At 38.5% G+C, this 19,179-nt stretch overlaps 1 protein-coding gene across 3 annotated transcripts in view; it reads left to right on the forward strand.

Moving 5' to 3' along the window:
- The window catches only part of LOC126170009 (zinc finger protein 16), a 136,175-nt gene that overhangs the window by 90,580 nt on the left and 26,416 nt on the right, over positions 1 to 19,179 (forward strand). For all 3 annotated transcript variants that reach the window (XM_049920691.1, XM_049920689.1, XM_049920690.1), the window contains exon 6: positions 8,482 to 8,809. In XM_049920691.1, coding sequence (XP_049776648.1) covers positions 8,482 to 8,809 — 328 coding nt within the window. The remainder of the gene's footprint in view (positions 1 to 8,481; positions 8,810 to 19,179) is intronic.

Here is a 19,179-nt window from a genome sequence, read left to right on the forward strand (position 1 = left end):
CATTAGTGGTATGGGCCTGTAATTCAGCGGACTGTTATGCTGGAAGGAGAAGATGGTGATCATTCCCTACAGAACAGATTATCACAGTTCCACCATCGCAGATCCCAAAAACTGATCCTAACCGACCCCTATGGATAGCCAGTAGAGATCTGGTAGCCACACGTTATTCGTCATTTAGTTGTTGTCATTTGTCCTAATGTCTTTGTCAAGTCACCTTTGTGGATCTTAACAACCATCTGGGTACTTGGCCATTCTATATATACCCAATGTATGATGTATGCTACTGTACTTAGAAAAATATGTTACTCATTCCAGTAGTTAAACTTCCCTATAAAACATATATAAAATCCAACCTATTGTTTATGTGGAAGGAAAAAGTATGAAATCCCATGTACAAAATTTATAAAAGTATTTAGATCATTTATATAAAGATTGTAGAAATAAACACCTAATTTGATTGTACTCTAGTATTTTCTTCAGTTATTAAAGTGAATCTTTACCTCCCTGCAGTGACTTACGAAGATTATGCTATACTTACATACTCGAAATACAGGTATATCTGTAACTTTTTAAAAATAACCCTCATGTTGGCAAAAATTCTTTAAGATAATAGGAGAAAGTTAAAAGACAACAGAATAGTTAAAGAGGAAGAAATTGCGTCATAGGAAACTAAGGTGGAAAGAAAATAAAGTAATTGACTTGGAGCCTGGCAGTCGTCACTGTGCCTATCTGCAAAGAGGACAGGCTATCCTGCAGACTTAACCATTTTTATTGTATCAGTGTTATGTCCTTTTTCACGTCCTGTTTTGGGATCAGTCATAGAACTGCTTTGGAATGTGATATCCCTGGCCCGCATCTCGTGGTCGTGCGGTAGCGTTCTCGCTTCCCACGCCCGGGTTCCCGGGTTCGATTCCCGGCGGGGTCAGGGATTTTCTCTGCCTCGTGATGGCTGGGTGTTGTGTGCTGTCCTTAGGTTAGTTAGGTTTAAGTAGTTCTAAGTTCTAGGGGACTTATGACCACAGCAGTTGAGTCCCATAGTGCTCAGAGCCATTTGAACCATTTTTTGATATCCCTGTTATCTTGAAAGGTCCAGCATATTTTGGAAAAACTTCCTCATCTGTTTCTTTATATTTGAACTCTGACGATACTCATTTATTAGTACTAAAAAATCAGTATATTAAATGATGGTATTTGTGCGCTTTCATTGTATTTGTGTTCTCTTATTTCTGCCTGCCTATTCAAATTATCATTTACTATCTTATTAACTTCCTCAGAATCTATATTTCATAATGATGGCCATTTAAATAACTTTAGCAGAGGTTCTCTGAAAAAGTACTTATATAATACTTTGACAGGGGACAATCCTGTTGACATATCAGGTAGTTTGTTCAATATTACTTGGAACTCCGGAACCATCTGAACCCAAGTTGTATGTTTGTATGAGCAATGTGTTCTAAATAAACGACCAGTTTTCATCATAATCCTCTCACAAGGGTTCAATTGAAGGTGGTATTTCGATATACATACATGTTTAACTCCTTCCCAAGCTAAAAATTCTTTAGAACTGGAACTCGTAAACTATGATCTATTGTCAGTCAATAATGTTTTTGGTTTTCCTATATATATAAAATATTCTTGCAAGAAGTTTATTTCAATGTCCATGGTTGCCTTCTTTATAGGATATAATTTTATGCATATATTAACCAAAATTCCACTCGGACAAAGATATATACGTTTACATCAATAATCTGTAAACCACCATGAGGTGCATGCATGGCAGAGGGTACATCCCATTGTACCAGTTATTAGGTTTTCTTACTGTTCCATTTAAGTATGAAGTATGGGAAGAATGATTGTTTGAATGCCTCTGTGCATGCAGTAATTATTGTAATATTGCCCTCATGACCTCTATGTGAGCAATACGTAGGGGATTGTAGTATATTCCTAGAGTCATCATTTAAAACTGGTTAAACTTTGCTAACATACTTTCCCAGGATAGTTTACATCTGTCTTCAATAGTCTGCCAATGGAGCTCTCTTCATTATCTATGTGACACTCACCCATGGATTAACAAACCTGTGCCCATTCGTGCTGCCCTTCTCTGTATACGTTCAATATCCCCCGTTAGTCCTATCTGGTATGGGTCCTATATACATGAGCAATATTCTAGAACTGATCGCACGAGTGATTTGTAAGCAATCTCCTTTGTAGATTGGTTGCACTTCCTTAGTATTCTGCCAATAAACTGAAGTCTACCACCTGCTTTACCCACTTTGATCATTCCATTTCATATCCTTACAAAGTGTTACACCCCGGCATTTGTTTGAGTTCACCAATTCCAATAGTGACTCATTGATGTTACAGTCATAGAATATTACATTGTTTCGTTTTGTGAAGTGCACAGTTTCACATTTCTCAACATTGAAAGCAAATTGCTAACCTCTGTGCACCACTTTGAAATCTTATCAAGATCTGATTGAATATTTATGCAGCTTTTTGCAGATCGTACTTCATTATAGATAATTGCATCATCAGCAGAAAGCCTAATTTTACTATTAATATTGTGTGCAAGATCATTAATATATAACATGAACAGCACACGTTCTAATATACTTCCCTGAGGCATAACCAAATTTACTTTTACATCTGACAGTGAGTCTCCATCCAAGATAACTTGTTGCATCCTCGCTAACAAAAAGTCCTCAATCCAGTCACAAATTTCACTTGATACCTCATATGATCTTGCTTTTGACAATAGTATAGGTGTAGCACAGTGTTAAATGCTTTTCAGAAATCAAGAAATACAACCTCTATCTGATTGCCTTGATCCAAAGCTTTCTGCATACCATGTGAGAAAAGTGTGAGTTGAGTTGTGTTTTACATTATTTATGTTTTCGAAATCCATACTGGTCGGCGTTAAGGAGGTCATTCTGTTCCAGAAACCTCATTATGTTTGAGCTCAGAATATGTTCTAAGATTCTACGACAAATCGATGTCAAGGATATTGGACAATAATTTTGTGGATCACACCAGCTACCCTTCTTGTAGATGGTTGTGACCTGTGTCTTTTTTCCAAGAACTGGGCATGGTTTTTTGTTCCAGGGGTCTATTCAGATTATAGTTAGAAGAGCAGCTAACTTGGCTGCAGATCCAATATAGAAGCTGACAGGGATTCCATCAGGTCCGGGAGCTTTGTTCAATTTTAACAATTTCAGCTGTTTCCCACTAACTCTGACCTTAATACTTGTTTCATTCATCTTTTCAGTGGTACGAGGATTAAACTGGGCAATTGTCATGGGTATTCCCTTGTAAAGGAACATTTGAAAAGGAGTTCAGCATTTCAGCTTTTGCTATGCTTTTCCTTTATCGTTCAAATAGATTTATCTTCTATCATCATCATCATCATTTTTTCGCATTTTTGTAGCTTTTCCCTAAAATATATATCTGTTCATTTATCTTGATCCATTCTTAATGCTAACCTTCTTACCTCATCATTCATATAATTTATTGTCAAGAAGTTAATACTGAATATTATTCATTGTCCTGTAGTTCTTATTATGTCATTCATACCTAAAGATAGTCATGATAATGCATCTCGTTCTGTATTTTCTGAACCCTTTATGTATTTAATTTCTATTTGGTATTCCTGTAGGAATAATTCCCATCTTACTGATCTGTTTTGCAATAACTTGCTTTCAGTAAGGAAAGATAACACTTGGTCATCCAAATAGATTCTGATCTTGGACCCCCAAATGAGCATATCAAACTTTTTTATACTCCATTTAGCTGATAATTCCTTTTCTGTCACTGTATAATTTAGTTTATGTGTATCAAGACTTCTGCTAGCAAATACTATTGTTCTATGATCTTCTAACTCAGGATTTCATCCACCATGAAACAGTTCACTCGAAATACTATATTCAGAAGCATCAGTTGCTAACTTAAAGACTTCCTGCATTACCAGATGTTGCAAAATTGATGCATTTACCAATGCCTGCTTAATATCAGGGAATGATTTGGGTGCTCCTTCATCCCATATGCATTTTGTTATTTGTTTCAGTAATGACAATAATCCGGGATTGTTCATGGATTGGCCTTGTATATAGTGACAGTAGAATCCAGCTAATCATAGAAAAGAGCATAATTGTTTTACATTTTGTTGTTCCGGACAGATTGTGATGACCTCTGTTCTTTTGAGATCTGGTCCTATTCCCTTCGTTCTTACTAAGTGTTCTAGAAATCTTAGTTCTTCCCTTCCTAAATGCAATTTTGCTAATGTAATTGTGATACCCTTTACCTGAAACTTTTCTAGAATTTTATGCAATAATACACAATGTTCTTCCCACGTCCTGGATACTATTAATATATCGTCTTCATAAATTATTAATTCTTGCAGCAATTCATTGCCTATTGCATCATCTTGTGCTCGTGGGAACACTGATACTGGTGTATTTAATGAAAAGGGTAATATTTTAAATGGATAAAACTTTCGATTGAAAGGGAACATAGTATATTTTAATGAATATTTGTGTAATTTAATCTGCCAGTACCCATCAGTCAAATCAACTGAACTAAAATACCTTCCTTCTTCAGATTTCATTAACATATCATCAACAGGTACAGGTCTGTCTCTTTCTCTCTGTAAATGTTTATTTAAAGTCTGTGCATCTAACATTAATCACACTCCTTCCACTGTTTCTTTACTACAAGTAGAAGGTTGTACACCCTCATATACAAATTAATTGTGTTGTTACTCTGTAGTTAATACATTAGATTCTTGAGATTTAATCTTTATTTTTTCCTGATACCTTTCCAGATTTTCTGTTACTTCTTTTTCATTCACTAACTGAGCAGTGGCAACATAATAAATTCTTATTAGTTAATAACTTATTTATTTTAAACAGAGTAATGTGATTAGAGCCTTCGTTGGTCCAGTATAACACTTCATCATCAAATCAAGTTTTACTTTATATTTTAATAACCAATCTAGGCCTAACAATATCTGTAGGTTCATATTGGGTACTACTAACAGAATCTGCGTAAATTCAGCATCACATACCTCTAATGGCAGCCGAATTTCCTCTTTAATTTGCTTTCCTGTACTACCCACTGTTCCTATGATATATACTCCTGTCGTCGATAATGTGGCTCATTTGTTCTTATTTTTAAGAGTGTGCAGGTATTCTTGTGAAATTAATGAAATTTTGCTTCGCTTCCTGAGTGTATATAAACACCTACATTTATACTATTCTGTTGATTATTGGTTTTAATTGCTCTTCCTCTTCTGTGTTATCTTCTTGTAATAGCCATTCTCTTGTAGGTATTGTATGAGAGAATGCAATTAATTTTTCAGTGTATGGGTCAACAGTAGTTTTGTTTCATCCTGGATCTTGGCTCACATCCCAGGATGCTGCCCATTTTCCAAAACTATTATTGAATAATTATTTGTATCTGTACTTTGCTTGTCATAGGATACATTCTGCTTTACCTCATTGTCAGTGGTGCTTGGGTCACTGGTTACAGAAACCAGTGAATATTTCTTTCGCTATTATTTCTCATTCTATTGTGATCTTTATTTGGTCTCCTATCTACTCTCTTTTTTCCAGGAAAATTTATATGTGTAGAGTTGTGCCTCATTTTCTGTATATCCATTTTGTGTATTCCAATTTTTTTGCATGATTAAAATCGCTTCATTCTTCATTCAGGGTATCCAAACCTTCTACAAATGTCAATAATTTTTCTACAGTGGTCCACCAGATGTATAATATCTCTTTATGTGCGAAATAAAGTAGTCTCCTTACCAGTACCTGAACCAAATGTTTTACATCTGGTGGGTTATCTAAACACTTAGACTTAGTCAGATGTGATGTGATATACTTCTTAAAGTACCCCATGGACTATTATAGTTCTTAAGATCTGATAACTATAGTGTCGATTTTTCTTGCAAACTAGTGGACCAACATGTTCTCATATTTTTCCTGAAAATCTTCTGAACATTTAAATTCTTCTGAATGAGCTGTTCCCCATTCCACTGCATCAGCTAGTAAATGCCCTAGTGCAATTTTTTTTCCCTTCATCCCATTTCTGAGGTATAGATTGAGAAAATATTCTTATCAATAATCCCTTTGTTAGAAGTAGCTGTTTTGCTTCTAAGTACCTGTTTAGCATCATCTAATTCTTTCCATACTTTCTGTAACTCACTGTTGTTATCTCCTTTTTCATGTACTTTTTGCACTACCATTTCTTCTAGAAGCTACTCTAAATCAGTTAAAGTATTTGGATTGCTAGCAATTTCAATAAGTTTTCTACCCTATCTTGAATCTCTGAGACTGGATTGCATATAGTTTCATAATTGCTCGAAGGTGATTTCTCTGTCATCATCTTATCATTTACATTTTTAAACTGTATTTTCACTTCTTGTCTAATTATATCATCATGCTCGACTATTTTTGTTTCAAACTCCTTAGATAATTTGGCTAAAGTTGCCTCTAATTTGGAAATTTTACCTATTTTTGTGGTTAAATCATCTAATTGTTTATTATTTTGCAGCTGTACTATCCATACTTCTGGTAGCGATATGCATGTAATCTAAATTACCATCCAACTTAAAGCTTATATCACACTAAAAACCTCCATTGTCTATCAACATATTTACACCCAGTATTAGTCAATGTCATTCACAGTCAGTTATTTCGTATTAAATAAATATACACAAATTCTGGACTTGGTACACTGTACAGTTCACATAATCTGCCGAACCAGCTGCTGTAGCACCCTGTCGCTTGCTGTCATGTGAGTTGTGCAGTCTTGGGCTGTGTAGCCACTTCGTATTCAGCTTTAATGCTGCTAAGTGCAAAGCAATGGAGTGTTGCCATCGGATGCCGTTACAGCACACTTTGTTATTGAAACTGCGTTTCAAAAATCTCTGTAGTCTGCTTGTCGTCTTGTGATTTACGTGCCGAGAATGTACTCCAGTATGTGAATAAAGTCATTGTTGACCTTGTTGCTATGGCCAGCTGGTATTCCTTTTGTTAAAGATCATGCCAATCTAAACTGTTTGGGTTTAATTACAGTCACAGTCCTTTTAGTTTGAATAATGTTGCTGTCATTTGTACTGTTACAATGTTTATATTTTCAATACAGTTCTTGGTAGCTTTTTTACTTCAATCACCCTAGACAATGTTGTACATCTTCCCATTTTTTGTAAAATTATAATTTTAATTTCTTGTTATAGCTCTCTTATTTTACTTCGTCTCATCTGTACCCTTCTCTTAGGACAACACATGAGGTGTTTTTCTTGTTGTGGATTGATTTTAAGTGATCAATATATTGCAAGATGCCAAGCTTTTACTCTTTCATTGTAATAACAGTTGCCTTCTTTTCTGAATTTCCCGCTCATCATGTCATTTACTCTTGATGTTATTATGCAATGCCAAGTATTTGACCACTGACTTCTTTTCCAATTGCAATGGAGAGAAACCTATAAAAGAGCTTCCACATTTAAACAACTCACTACGAAATCACAAAACACCGTTTCTGTAATTCTTCTGTATTCAAATAAGTTATCAACTCACAATTGCTGATTAACAAAGCTTTTCAGACAACATGTTCATACATGATGCTTCAGTGCTTGACCAAAACCATAAGTTTGTATTTAACTTGAGAGAGAACAGCATAGGGTCTATATAACAACATTCTTCTTTGGAGGCCTTCGCACTCCCAAAATATGCCTTCAAAGTGGAAGTGACCCGTCATTGACCAGTCCAAATTACACATCCGTCATCGCTTTCTGCAGTGTGCCCACATTTTGTTTCTCATATCTACCCATGAATTCTAACAAACCTGGGCACAGTAGATGCTCTTTATGGCACTGCTAATGAAAGTTAAATTTTTCATGCGTACATCTTACATCGGTGTAGTAAAAGGGAAGTGATATGTTGCTATGCTTTATAGCAACATGTTCCACTACATCACACACGCAAACTGTGGGCAAGTGGAAAGAGCTTGTCGCTGAACCACGTGCTTGCATTCCTCTCATGTGAACATGATATTTCATTAAAGTGACTGATTCCTTCATAAAATATGTAGCAATTTTCCAACTTTCTGCAATATTCCATTTTTTCCTCTTCTCATCTTATGTTATTGACTAGAAAAATATTGATCTAAAACCTTTTTTTCCCCTTTTGTCAGTGATAAAAATTTACTGATTTTAATACATTATTTATGTTTTGCTGTAAGTTTCATTCACTCGTAACATAACTCAAGAACAGTTGTTTGTAATTGTGATTTCCCGTTTCAGTGTGTAAAGTTGCTATTGTCGAGACAGTGTTGATTTACTTTATGACGTTCTTCATTTCCAGTTTCTTGCAGACAAACAATGTGTATAGGCACTGTGTATGAAATAGTTTAATGTGCTGAAATATGTTAATGCCATTTGCAGCTTAGTGATGTGTGTAAGCTTACATTTCATATTTGTTTTAGGCATATGGTGTCACACCGTGATAAAGCAGTTGCTTGTGAAGAATGTGGTGAAGAATTTCCAGATGGTCGTGCACTCATCAATCATCGTCACAGCCATAACCGAGACAGTTCAGGACGTCAGTTTGCTTGTTTACAGTGTGGAAAAACTTTTGGTTCTCGTAGTAGTCAGCAAATTCATGCCAGAATACACACTGGAGAACGTCCATATGGATGTAGGTACTGTTGGAAAGCTTTTGCGGATGGGGGAACTCTCAGGAAGCATGAAAGGATACACACTGGAGAAAAGCCTTATGCATGTCCAATTTGTCCACGAGCGTTTAATCAAAGGGTAAGGCTTAATTATCATAATTTGAGTGCTCTTATTTCCAGGTGATTGAAAAGTTATAGAGACATCACGAAGATGGATTCTTGAGTCATTTTATTATGAAAATCTACTCAGTTGTTTACCTGTAGGCTGTGTTATATATACTTTGATGTACACTAGAAGAGTAGATGTGTGGGAGGGCCTGATATGCTGCTTGGTCATTTAAGTTACTACTGAAATTGGTAAAGGAAGTGATTTACCTGAATACAAAGAGATATATTTGGCTTTTGAGTCATTGATGGGAGGGAAGCGAGGAAGGTTGGCCATATTCATGAAACTGTAAAAGCTTAAAATCTGTTTGCATGCTTTCTGAACACTGCTTGTGGTAAATGCAAAACTTCACACGTCAATGCTGACTGCTATGTTGTATCCAAGTCATCAAAGATTGATCAGTTTAATGGTGTACTACCGTCTTAATAAATTAAGGGCAAGCAAACTTGTGTTTACCACAACATTTCAGCAGACTCTGCTGTATAAGGTAGTCTGAAACAGCTAGTTGATAAATGGCCCTATGTCAGTGATTGGCACTCTGAATCCCTTAACTTAAAACCCTGACTTATCTCATTTTTATTATTTTGACATAAACTTAAAATTCTGAGTATATTTGGGCAACTTCAGAACAGACCCTTGAAAAAATAAAACCCCACTTATATCCGTTTCAGTGCTGGTTCTTATGTGTTCAGTCACCAGAGAGCATCTGGTACTACATTTGTAGCTTGGCTGTTGTGTTTTGATTGATGTGGTTGCCACTAGATATTGTGTTTAGTGTGTGCAGCTTTGGATACTTGACAACAAAACACATGCTTTCAGACATCTGTATTGTTGTTTAGGCAATGCTTTCAAAAAAGGATAGCTATAATGATCCTGAGTTTGACATTGAGTTTAGTGGCTAAGAAAGTGAAGAAGAATGTAATGTTACCTCACTAGCTGGGTGTATACGACCTGGGACAACTGGGAAAAACCTGGGAATTTTTTTCATCTGGGAGAAAACCAGGAAAAGCCTGGGAATTTTTTAGAATTATGGGAATTTTTCATTCTTTTAGTTTTCAGTTGAATTTTTGTGATTTTGACTGGTAAGAACTGATACTCTAACAAGGGATATTACTGTATCCCGCAACTGCAGAGTAATATTGCAGCAATAAAACATGAAAGAGAGAGAAAAAAGAAACAACGAAAATACAGCTTAAATTGCAAAGGAAGTGTGCCATATACAGCAACAAAGTGCTCATACAAGTGTCTGCCAACAGCAAAATGTGTCAAAGACCTTAGGAAGACTATGCTATGCTTCATAATGACAAATTGCCTCCAATGAACATAATGTCACAACTGTTTATACGTGCAGTTGAGTCACGTACGAGTAGTATCTTCTCCCACTATTGGCTATAGAAATGTGGCTGTTGGCTGTGTAAGCAGTCGCAGCAAGCAGTTAGATGCAACTAGGAAAATTTTTACTGCCGCACCCAAGCTGCCAGATTCACGCATGTGCAGCAGGCCCAGATCTAGGAGTGGGGGGTAAACCAATGTATCTGGCCCGGGTGACAATTTCGGGGGGGTGGGGGTGGGGGTGGGGGTCACCAATTTCCTATTCTTGAAGAGAACAAACCTTGTTTCACGAAGCGCCTAGCATCCAGCGCACGTTCGTTTATCGATTACTCACACATATGATTTTGAAACACATCCCTGTTGGTTTTTGAACACATCCCTGTTGGTTTCTGAACACATCCCTGTTGATTTTTGAACACATCCCTGTTGATTTTTGAACACATCCCTGTTGATTTTTTAACACATCCCTGTTGACTGTTGATTTTTGAACACACTAAGTTGATTTCTGAATGAATCATAAGTTGATTTTTGAATGCATGCATAGTGTATGTGATGTCTCTGTCAGGGGGACCCTCGTCACATCTAGAAATAAACTTTCCTGCAGGCAATAGGGGATGGTGCTATACAAGCTGAGTGGAGTAAAGCCGAATGAGTGAACGCCAGTCGCTGTCTGATTATGTGGTTGATTGGGTATGTGAATGATCAGCATTGTTATAATTACTAGTGAAATCCACAGATTCAGACTACCAGAGTGTATATAAACAACTAACAGAAATAATAGGTAAGAAAGATTATGTATTATCTTCTTGGTGTATCTAAGAAAATAAAATTTTGACAGAAAATTTTTGGCCAGATCGCTGCGCTAGTAAGGGCCAATTGTACAGTACCTGGCTAGCAGCCGATTAAGTTCTATTCTGGAAGTAGTGCGGAAAACGTGTTGTACGAACTAACCAGAGAATAGTCATGGTATAATTAAACTGATGATTCTGGTAGTGTTAGTGAAGTTAACGGGCGAATAAGTTTTGACAATGGCAGCAATAATTCCAGAATTAGTGATGACAAGATTGTTTGTTAGAACAGGGAAGAAGAAGAAACGGAGACATCACACAAGTTATGGAAGAATATGACGATTCCAAATTTATGTAAAAACTTCATAATACTGCTTTTTATCATATGTTCGAGAAACTGGAGCATATGAATGAAATGTGGAACTATTTCCTAAGATAAAGCTTTTTGCTTGTAGCAGGCCTAGGAGGCATTTTATGTTGGTCTATGTGAATTACATTCTGTTGTGTTATAAAAATGACCATTTGTGCCAAAACAGTCTCATTTATTTGGTGTGTGTTACAATTGCTGCAATATTAGGAAGACATATTTTGTTTTATGTAGCAGACAGTGACAAAATAGACACAATCAGATTGAGAAACCACACCAGTCTTGGATACTATTTGTTTTAACAGCTTTTGCAATGTTAGACGACATCTCAATTTTTCATGTAGCAAAATGCTTGACGAACTGTGATGAGTAATAGATTCTTTCACCGAAAGGAAAGCATGCCATTTAAAGCTGTAGAGAGAAAAAAAAATGATAGGAGCTAAGGATTGAAGAAATGTGTACTGTCTTGCTTGTCTTTATTGGTTAAACGTATCCTATATTTAACTTTATGTCACACAGAACAGCAAGGCAATAAAGAGTGCAAATTACCTGAAGAGTTCTTGTTCTCCCAAATACAAATAATCCCGTGAAGAGGCGTGGCACTACACTTTGGCACACTTAAGACCAAATAACATGTCTTACATTTCCTTGAACACGTTTTATTTATCAGACTCTTCAGAAAGATGTGCGTTACAAAATGAACATATTTTTGAAAATTCAATTTTTTAAAGTATTTTTGACATCCTATCTCAAGGGGGGAAGGGGGAGGGCACTATCTAGTGTTGCCCGGTTTAGAAATATCATAGATCCAGGGCTGACGTGCAAAGCAGTCTGAGTTATAGTGGGGAAGTGTGTATTCTCCAGATGACCCGTATTTACATTTAATGATTTTGCTGTTTCCTCTTCTCATATCAAATGAGAACAAAACAGATTTCTGTGGCCAGGAGCTATCAAGTGAATTAAAATACATTCATGTAATTATGGAAAGCTATAATATGTTATTAGTTTCAGATTTTATTTTATTTCCACCTTTCTGACAGTCGAGCATTAATCGCCTTGCAGATCAATGAAGTTATTTTTGTTGGTTTACTAAAGAAATTTGCCTTTTATTAATCTTTTCCACTGAGGCAGTCAATGTATTTGAAACGGAGTGTTTAATTCCACACTTTTGGCTAGTTTCAACTGTTCCACTGCATTTCAAGTGCACATTTTCATCTTCTAGTATGTATGGCATTATGCCATAATGAAGAAACAAACATGAATTAATACAGTACTGGTACTCCAAGAAAATTTACATTCCGAAAACCACGGTGAAAAGCTTAATATCAGGTTGAGGCCTACTTCATTGGTAATCTGGACATAATAATGTGCACTTTAAGTATGCACTTTAAATGCGCACATTTTAGTATGGCTCACGAAATTCCAATGGTCTTGAAGTGTCCTCTGATGTTGTTTTTTCTTTTATGGCGTAATTTAAGATCTTTTAATGTTTTACATGCAAGAACATACAGGCTTCCTGCATCACCGTAGCTGCGCAAGTGCAGTGGTGCCTGTTATCTGGAACTCTCTGGCAACTGCTCAAACAAACGTGTTTCTGACAGGTTGTGGAAAAATATTGTGAATGGTGGTTTGAAAAGCATTACTGTCTAAGTAAATTTTCTTTTACACAAGTTGAACTATGTGCGAGAATGTACATTGAATTTCTTAAATCACAGAGCATTTGACTCCCATTTAAAAATCAACTCTTTGATGGCTAGCCATTTAGAATAATTTCAAGCTCAGAATATCAGACATTTATGTTGAACAATGGAAAATCCAGGATGGAATGTAACAATATTAGAGAAGGAAAGTTGCTACTCACCATATAGCAGAGATGCTGAGTCGCGATAGGCACAACAAAAAGATTCACACAATTATAGCTTTTGGCCATTAAGGCCTTTGTCAGCAACACACACACACACACACACACACACACACACACACGCGCGCGTGTTTGCATTTGCGAGCGCGCGCGCAAATGCAAATGCAACTTGCACACACTGTGAGCAGCAGCACCAGTTCATGATGGGAGCGGCGACTAGGTGGGGGTAAGGTGGAGGCTGGGGCGGGGAGAGGGAGAGGGAGGGATAGTATGGTGGGGGTGGCGGACAGTGAAGTGCTGCAGTTTAGACAGAGGGCTCTGGAGAGAATGTGTGTGTGTGTGGGGAGGGGGGGGGGGGGGGGAGAAGGTAGCGGAAAGGAGAGAAATTAAAAAGACTGGGTGTGGCGGTGAAATGACAGCTGTGTAGTGCTGGAATGGGAACAGGGAAGGAGCTGGATGGGTGAGGACAGTGGCTAATGAAGGTTGAGACCAGGATGGTAATGGGAACATAGGATATATTGCAGGGAAAGTTCCCACCTGCGCAATTAAGAAAAGCTGGTGTTGGTGGGAAGGATCCGTAGGTCACAGGCTGTGAAGCAGTCATTGGGATGAGGGATATCATGTTTGGCAGCATGTTCAGCAACAGGGTGGTCCACTTGTTTATTGACCACAGTTTGTCGGTGGCCATTCATGGGGACGGATAGCTTGTTGGTTGTCATGACTACATAGAATGCAGCACAGTGGTTGCAGCTTAGCTTCTAAATCTCTGGTTGCCACCCCTCCTTCCACAATTACCTCCACCTGTTCAGATTCCGCCAATCCTTAGCCCTCACCACCATAGTCCTACAAAACCATATCAACCACACCCGATCCTCCTTGCAGTCCTTCTCTCCATCCGCAAAATTCTCCTGCTATGTAACCCCAAATTTCTGGAACCCATAACACATACTGAAACTCAGGAACTTGAGTAACGTGCACAATGCCACCTCAAAAAGCTCTCCATCCTGCTCACTTCCTATTCCTACCTCAGTGTGCCACTGTCCACCACCTTTACAACAACCTCCAAACCTCCCCCACGTCCCCTCATAGCTGACAAACCCTGTCTCACAGACCTACTACACTTACCCCACCCTCCAAACTCCCTCCCACCACCACACAGAACCCAGAACCTAAACAGACCCGCAACGCAGTCATGAACCTTTCCTCCAGAAGCCTTAGTCCCACAGAAGTATCAGTCCTTTCCAAAGGCCTCACCTTTTGCCTCACTCCCAAATTCAATCATGCAGTACTTGTTGAAGACCTCTTCTCCTTCTCCCAGTCCCTACCGTGGAAACACTTTTTCACCACAAACCCAACCAGTCGGACTCAACCAAAGACCAATATTGAACCTTGCCTAACTCAGTTCACTCCTCTATCCAACTATGATCCACTCCCACTGCCTCCAACCCCCCCCCCCCCGCCCCCCGCCCCCCGCCCCCCGTTAACTTTCCAGAGTTTCTTAACATCGAACCTTGCCTCACCATCATTCCCCAAATCCCTCAAAATGCAAACTAACCTTACATCCGCAGAAAGTACTGCAGTCTACCATCTAAAAACTGATACCGACCTTGTAATCCTACCTGCAGACAAAGGTTTCACCACTGTTGTTTTGAACCGCAAGGATTACCTGGTGGTAGGACTCTGTCAGCTGTCATATACTTCCACCTACTTCCCAGTAATCCAGCAGGATCTCCAGTCACTACTCAAATCCTTAGGCAACGGAAAAGCATGCGAAGTTCAGAAGAACGCGAATTCCCGAAGATTGGCTAAAATTTACAGACGCGCGAAATTTGGCACGGACTTCAATGCCAGATGCCTTTAATAGGTTCCACAAAGAAACATTGTCTCGAAATTTGGTAGAAAATCCGAAGAAATTCTGGTCGTATGTAAAGTACACAAGCGGCAAGATCAGTCAATACCTTCGCTGCGCAGTGCCGATGGTATTGTTACCGACGACTGTGCCGCTAAAGCGGAGTTATTGAATGCAGTTTTCCGAAATTCCTTCGCCAGGGAAGACGAATGAAATATTCCAGAATTTAAAACACGAACAGCCGGTAGCATGAGTTTCTTAGAAGTATATACCTTAGGGGTTGTGAAGCAACTCAAATCGCTTGATGCAGGCAAGTCTTCAGTTCCAGATTGCATACCGATTATGTTCCTTTCAGATTACGCTGATACAATAGCTCCCTACTTAGCAATCATATACAACTGCTCGCTGACTGATAGATCTGTACCTGCACATTGGAAAATTGCGCGGGTCGCACCAGTGTTTAAGAAGGGTAGTAGGAATAATCCATCGAACTACAGACCTGTATCATTGACGTCAGTTTGCAGTAGGGTTTTGGAGCATATACTGTATTCAAACATTACGAATCACCTCGAAGGGAACAATCTATTGATACGCAATCAGCATGGTTTCAGAAAACATCGTTCTTGTGCAACGCAGCTAGCTCTTTATTCACACGAAGTAATGGCCGCTATTGTCGGGATCTCAAGTTGATTCCGTATTTCTAGATTTCCGGAAAGCTTTTCCTTGTATAAGATAATGGCAGTGTTAATAAGTTAGGTAGGTATCAGTTTGCAACACTGATGACACCCATCTATCACTGTGCCTTCAGTTTGGTAATGTAGCACTCAGTTTGTGTAAATTAATACATTGATGATGGTGGTGGTGGTGGTGATGGAAGCAAACAGAAATTTCATAACTTGAATTGTACATAATGGTACTGCTTTTGTCACTGAAAATTGGTTTGATACTATTAACCAAAATGAAATGAAGTGGCATTATCTCTCTGCCCAATATACCAACAATATACATGACAGACAGAAGATGGTGAGATTATCTCAGATTTTTAATGACCTACTAATCAGAATTTAAGAACAAGTTTGCAAGAATATTTATTTGAGAACAAGATCATAATAGTTAGTTTCATATGCCATCTTACCAACTCTGCATTCACTCTGCACAGAATTATGATATCATTTTGTCACATTGTGAATGAGGATCACTGACTGTGCATGGGAGTAGGACCTTATGTTTAAGAGACAGAGATCTGCTTTATTTGGTAAGCAGATACTAAGGAACAAATTGTGCTTTGCAGATTTGGTTAAGGATTCAGATAGCATGTTTTGATTTGATTGAGACATACATAATGGTTTTTGAACTTATGGTGTAGCATATCGGTGTGTTGAAGTCATTTAGTAAATCTCGTGCTTTAGTTTTCAGCTGACATTTCTTATTGTTTCAAGTGAAATGTTTCAGTAAAATTTTCATTCAGTGTTTTACTTTGTTGAGTGTTCCAGTGGCTGCTTGAATTTTTGGTTTTAGCTAATAATTTTGTGAAGTTTTGTTGGTATTGATATTAGCTGTAGTGTAGTAGTATTAATACAAGTAGTTGCTTTCTTAGTAGACAGAGAATTTCGAGACCACTATTGTTAGTTCTATAAATAGTTATACTGGTGTAACTGATCTTAGGTAACGTAGACATATAATTTTCTTTTTAGTAACTCTAAAATTTTACCATGAGTGAGAAGTGTGGGCTTGTCATAGGTTTGTGAGTAGTGGATTACGGTGTGGGATTTGTTCAAAGTATTTTCATTGATTTTTATTGGGGGGAATGCAGTGGGGAAGCCAGTGGGCATTCTAGTGAGATCCTCTCCTGGAAATGCTTAATCTGTAGTAGAAATAAGTTGATACAGGAGCAGGAGCATAAGACCTGTGCCCTTCAGGTGTAGTTACAATTCACAAAGGAGGCACTAGTTGGGGTGGGGAGGGTGAAGGGTGGTGGGGAATGTGAACTGGCAGTTGGCCAAAAGGCAGCTAGGAGGAGGAGGTATTCAGACAGTTATACTTTGCGTATATGCAATAGATTTGACCAACTGTCAGAGTTGAGTGGAGAGGAGCCTCTTGTAGCTGTGGATGTAGGGAAAATGCAGCAGTCCTCAGCAGTTAGGAGGCCTAGGTCAGTTGCAAAGTCTAACAGAAAGAAGAAGGTTCTGCTGTTAGGCAGTTCCCACGGCAGAGGTGTGGACCAGCAGTTGCAAGAAATGTTGGGGAGTGAGTACCAGGTCACCAGTATTGTGAAGCCTAGTGCAGGGTTGGCTCAGGTGACTGAAAGCATAAGGAGTTAAGTAGGAATTGTACAAATGAGCATCAGGTAGTTATAGTGGGTGGAGCAGGGAACAGTCTTGATAGGGACGGGGAATATGATGCTGGTGGTGACCTGGTAAACATAGCTACTCAAACTGGTGGCACTAATGGGCATTTCGTGCAATTGTTTCAGCGTCATGATCAGCCTCATCTTAATGTGGCTGTTAGGCATGTTAACATGGGGATGAAGAGGGCTCTGATGGCAGAGGGCATGGATCTCATTTCAGTGGTGCCAGTTGTGACTATCAGCAGATCAGGTTTCACTAGACATGGCCTGCACCTCAATAGGTGTGGGAAGGGGAGGCAAGCTAAGTTTATAGGTGACAATGAGTGGGTGGTGGTGAAATCACTCATGGAAAAATTCCTGTAGTAGTTGGTGTTAGAGCTGCACCTCTTTTAGATTGAAGTCAACTGATAGGTATACCTGCTTAAAGGAAGTCCCTCTAACTAAGGGCTCAGCTTCAGAGGGTATCATGTTTCCAAGTAGAGAAGGAATTAGCGTATTTCATCAAAATATAAGAGGTATTAGAGATAAAGTTAGTGAAGTGCTTATAGATGTTGACTGAAATTATTGGTATGTCGGAGTACCACTTAAATAATTTGACAATTCAGAGGCTTCCTTTACCAGGATACAGATTAGCTGGCTGTTTTTCAAGGAGTTCCTTGCAGGGTGGGGGAGTGGCTATGTATGTAAAAAGCAGTATTCCATTTGAGTCCATAGACGTATTACGGCACTGCACTAAACAGATATTTGAATGTCGTGCAGAGGCAATTTTATTTAGTGAAACTAAACTTCTAATTGTTGTTGTTTATAGGTCCCCTAACTTTGACTTACAGCATTTCTGCTCAAGCTAGAGAGGGCTCTAGATTCACTTTGTATGAAGTACCAGAAATTAGTTACATGTGGTGACTTCAATATAAATTTTGAGTATGGTGGTGCAAGAAAAAGGATGTTGGTAGATCTCCTAAATTCATATGATCTGATGAAGACTGTGTTTTTTTTTCCAACTAGGGTGCAGGGGAACGGTAGCACAGACATAGACAATAATTTTATTCGTTCTTCATTACTAGATGGGCTTTCTGTTTAATATGGCCTTTCAGACCATGATGCACAAATTTTAACACTAAAAGACTTTTGTACTCAAACAAATATCACATGTAATTACAAACTATGCAGGAAAGTTAATCCAACAGCAATAGAGAGTTTTCTAAACCTTGTCAAGGAAGATTGGCAGGATGTTTATAGTGCCGATAACGTAGATGATAAATATAATGCTTTCCTTAACACATTTCTCATGCTCTTTGGGAGTTGCTTTCCATTAGAACGTTCTAAACGGGGTACTAGCAGTAATAGGCAGCCCGGTTGCCTGACTAGTGGGATAAGGATATCATATAGAACAGGGCTTCACAACATACGTGCTCGCGGAGCAAGCTGTGAGCAGCAAGGCGTGAGCACGGAGCAGCGCGAGCACACTACCCCCACTACCGGACCAGAGCGGAGAGTGGGGAGAGTCACGTGGGGCACACAACAGCTGCCGCCAGCCAATGTAAATCCGCGGCCACCTGCAGGGATATCACTCACGAATTATTACTGTGACAAATGAAACAAATAAAGGAGAATGTACACGTGCCACATAATTTTATTAGCTTAGTGTATGCCTCTACATTCGTATTAATTTGTGGACTGTTACACAATAAAAGGTGTCACTGAATTGTGGGATTCTCTGTTATCTTGTACTTTTTGCCCTTTACAATTGCGTCTATGTTCGGAGTAATTGTTCTTGTGGATTGTAGGCGCAGTGTGCA

This window comes from Schistocerca cancellata, chromosome 1 (assembly GCF_023864275.1).
Source record: "Schistocerca cancellata isolate TAMUIC-IGC-003103 chromosome 1, iqSchCanc2.1, whole genome shotgun sequence".
Lineage (NCBI taxonomy): Eukaryota > Metazoa > Arthropoda > Insecta > Orthoptera > Acrididae > Schistocerca > Schistocerca cancellata.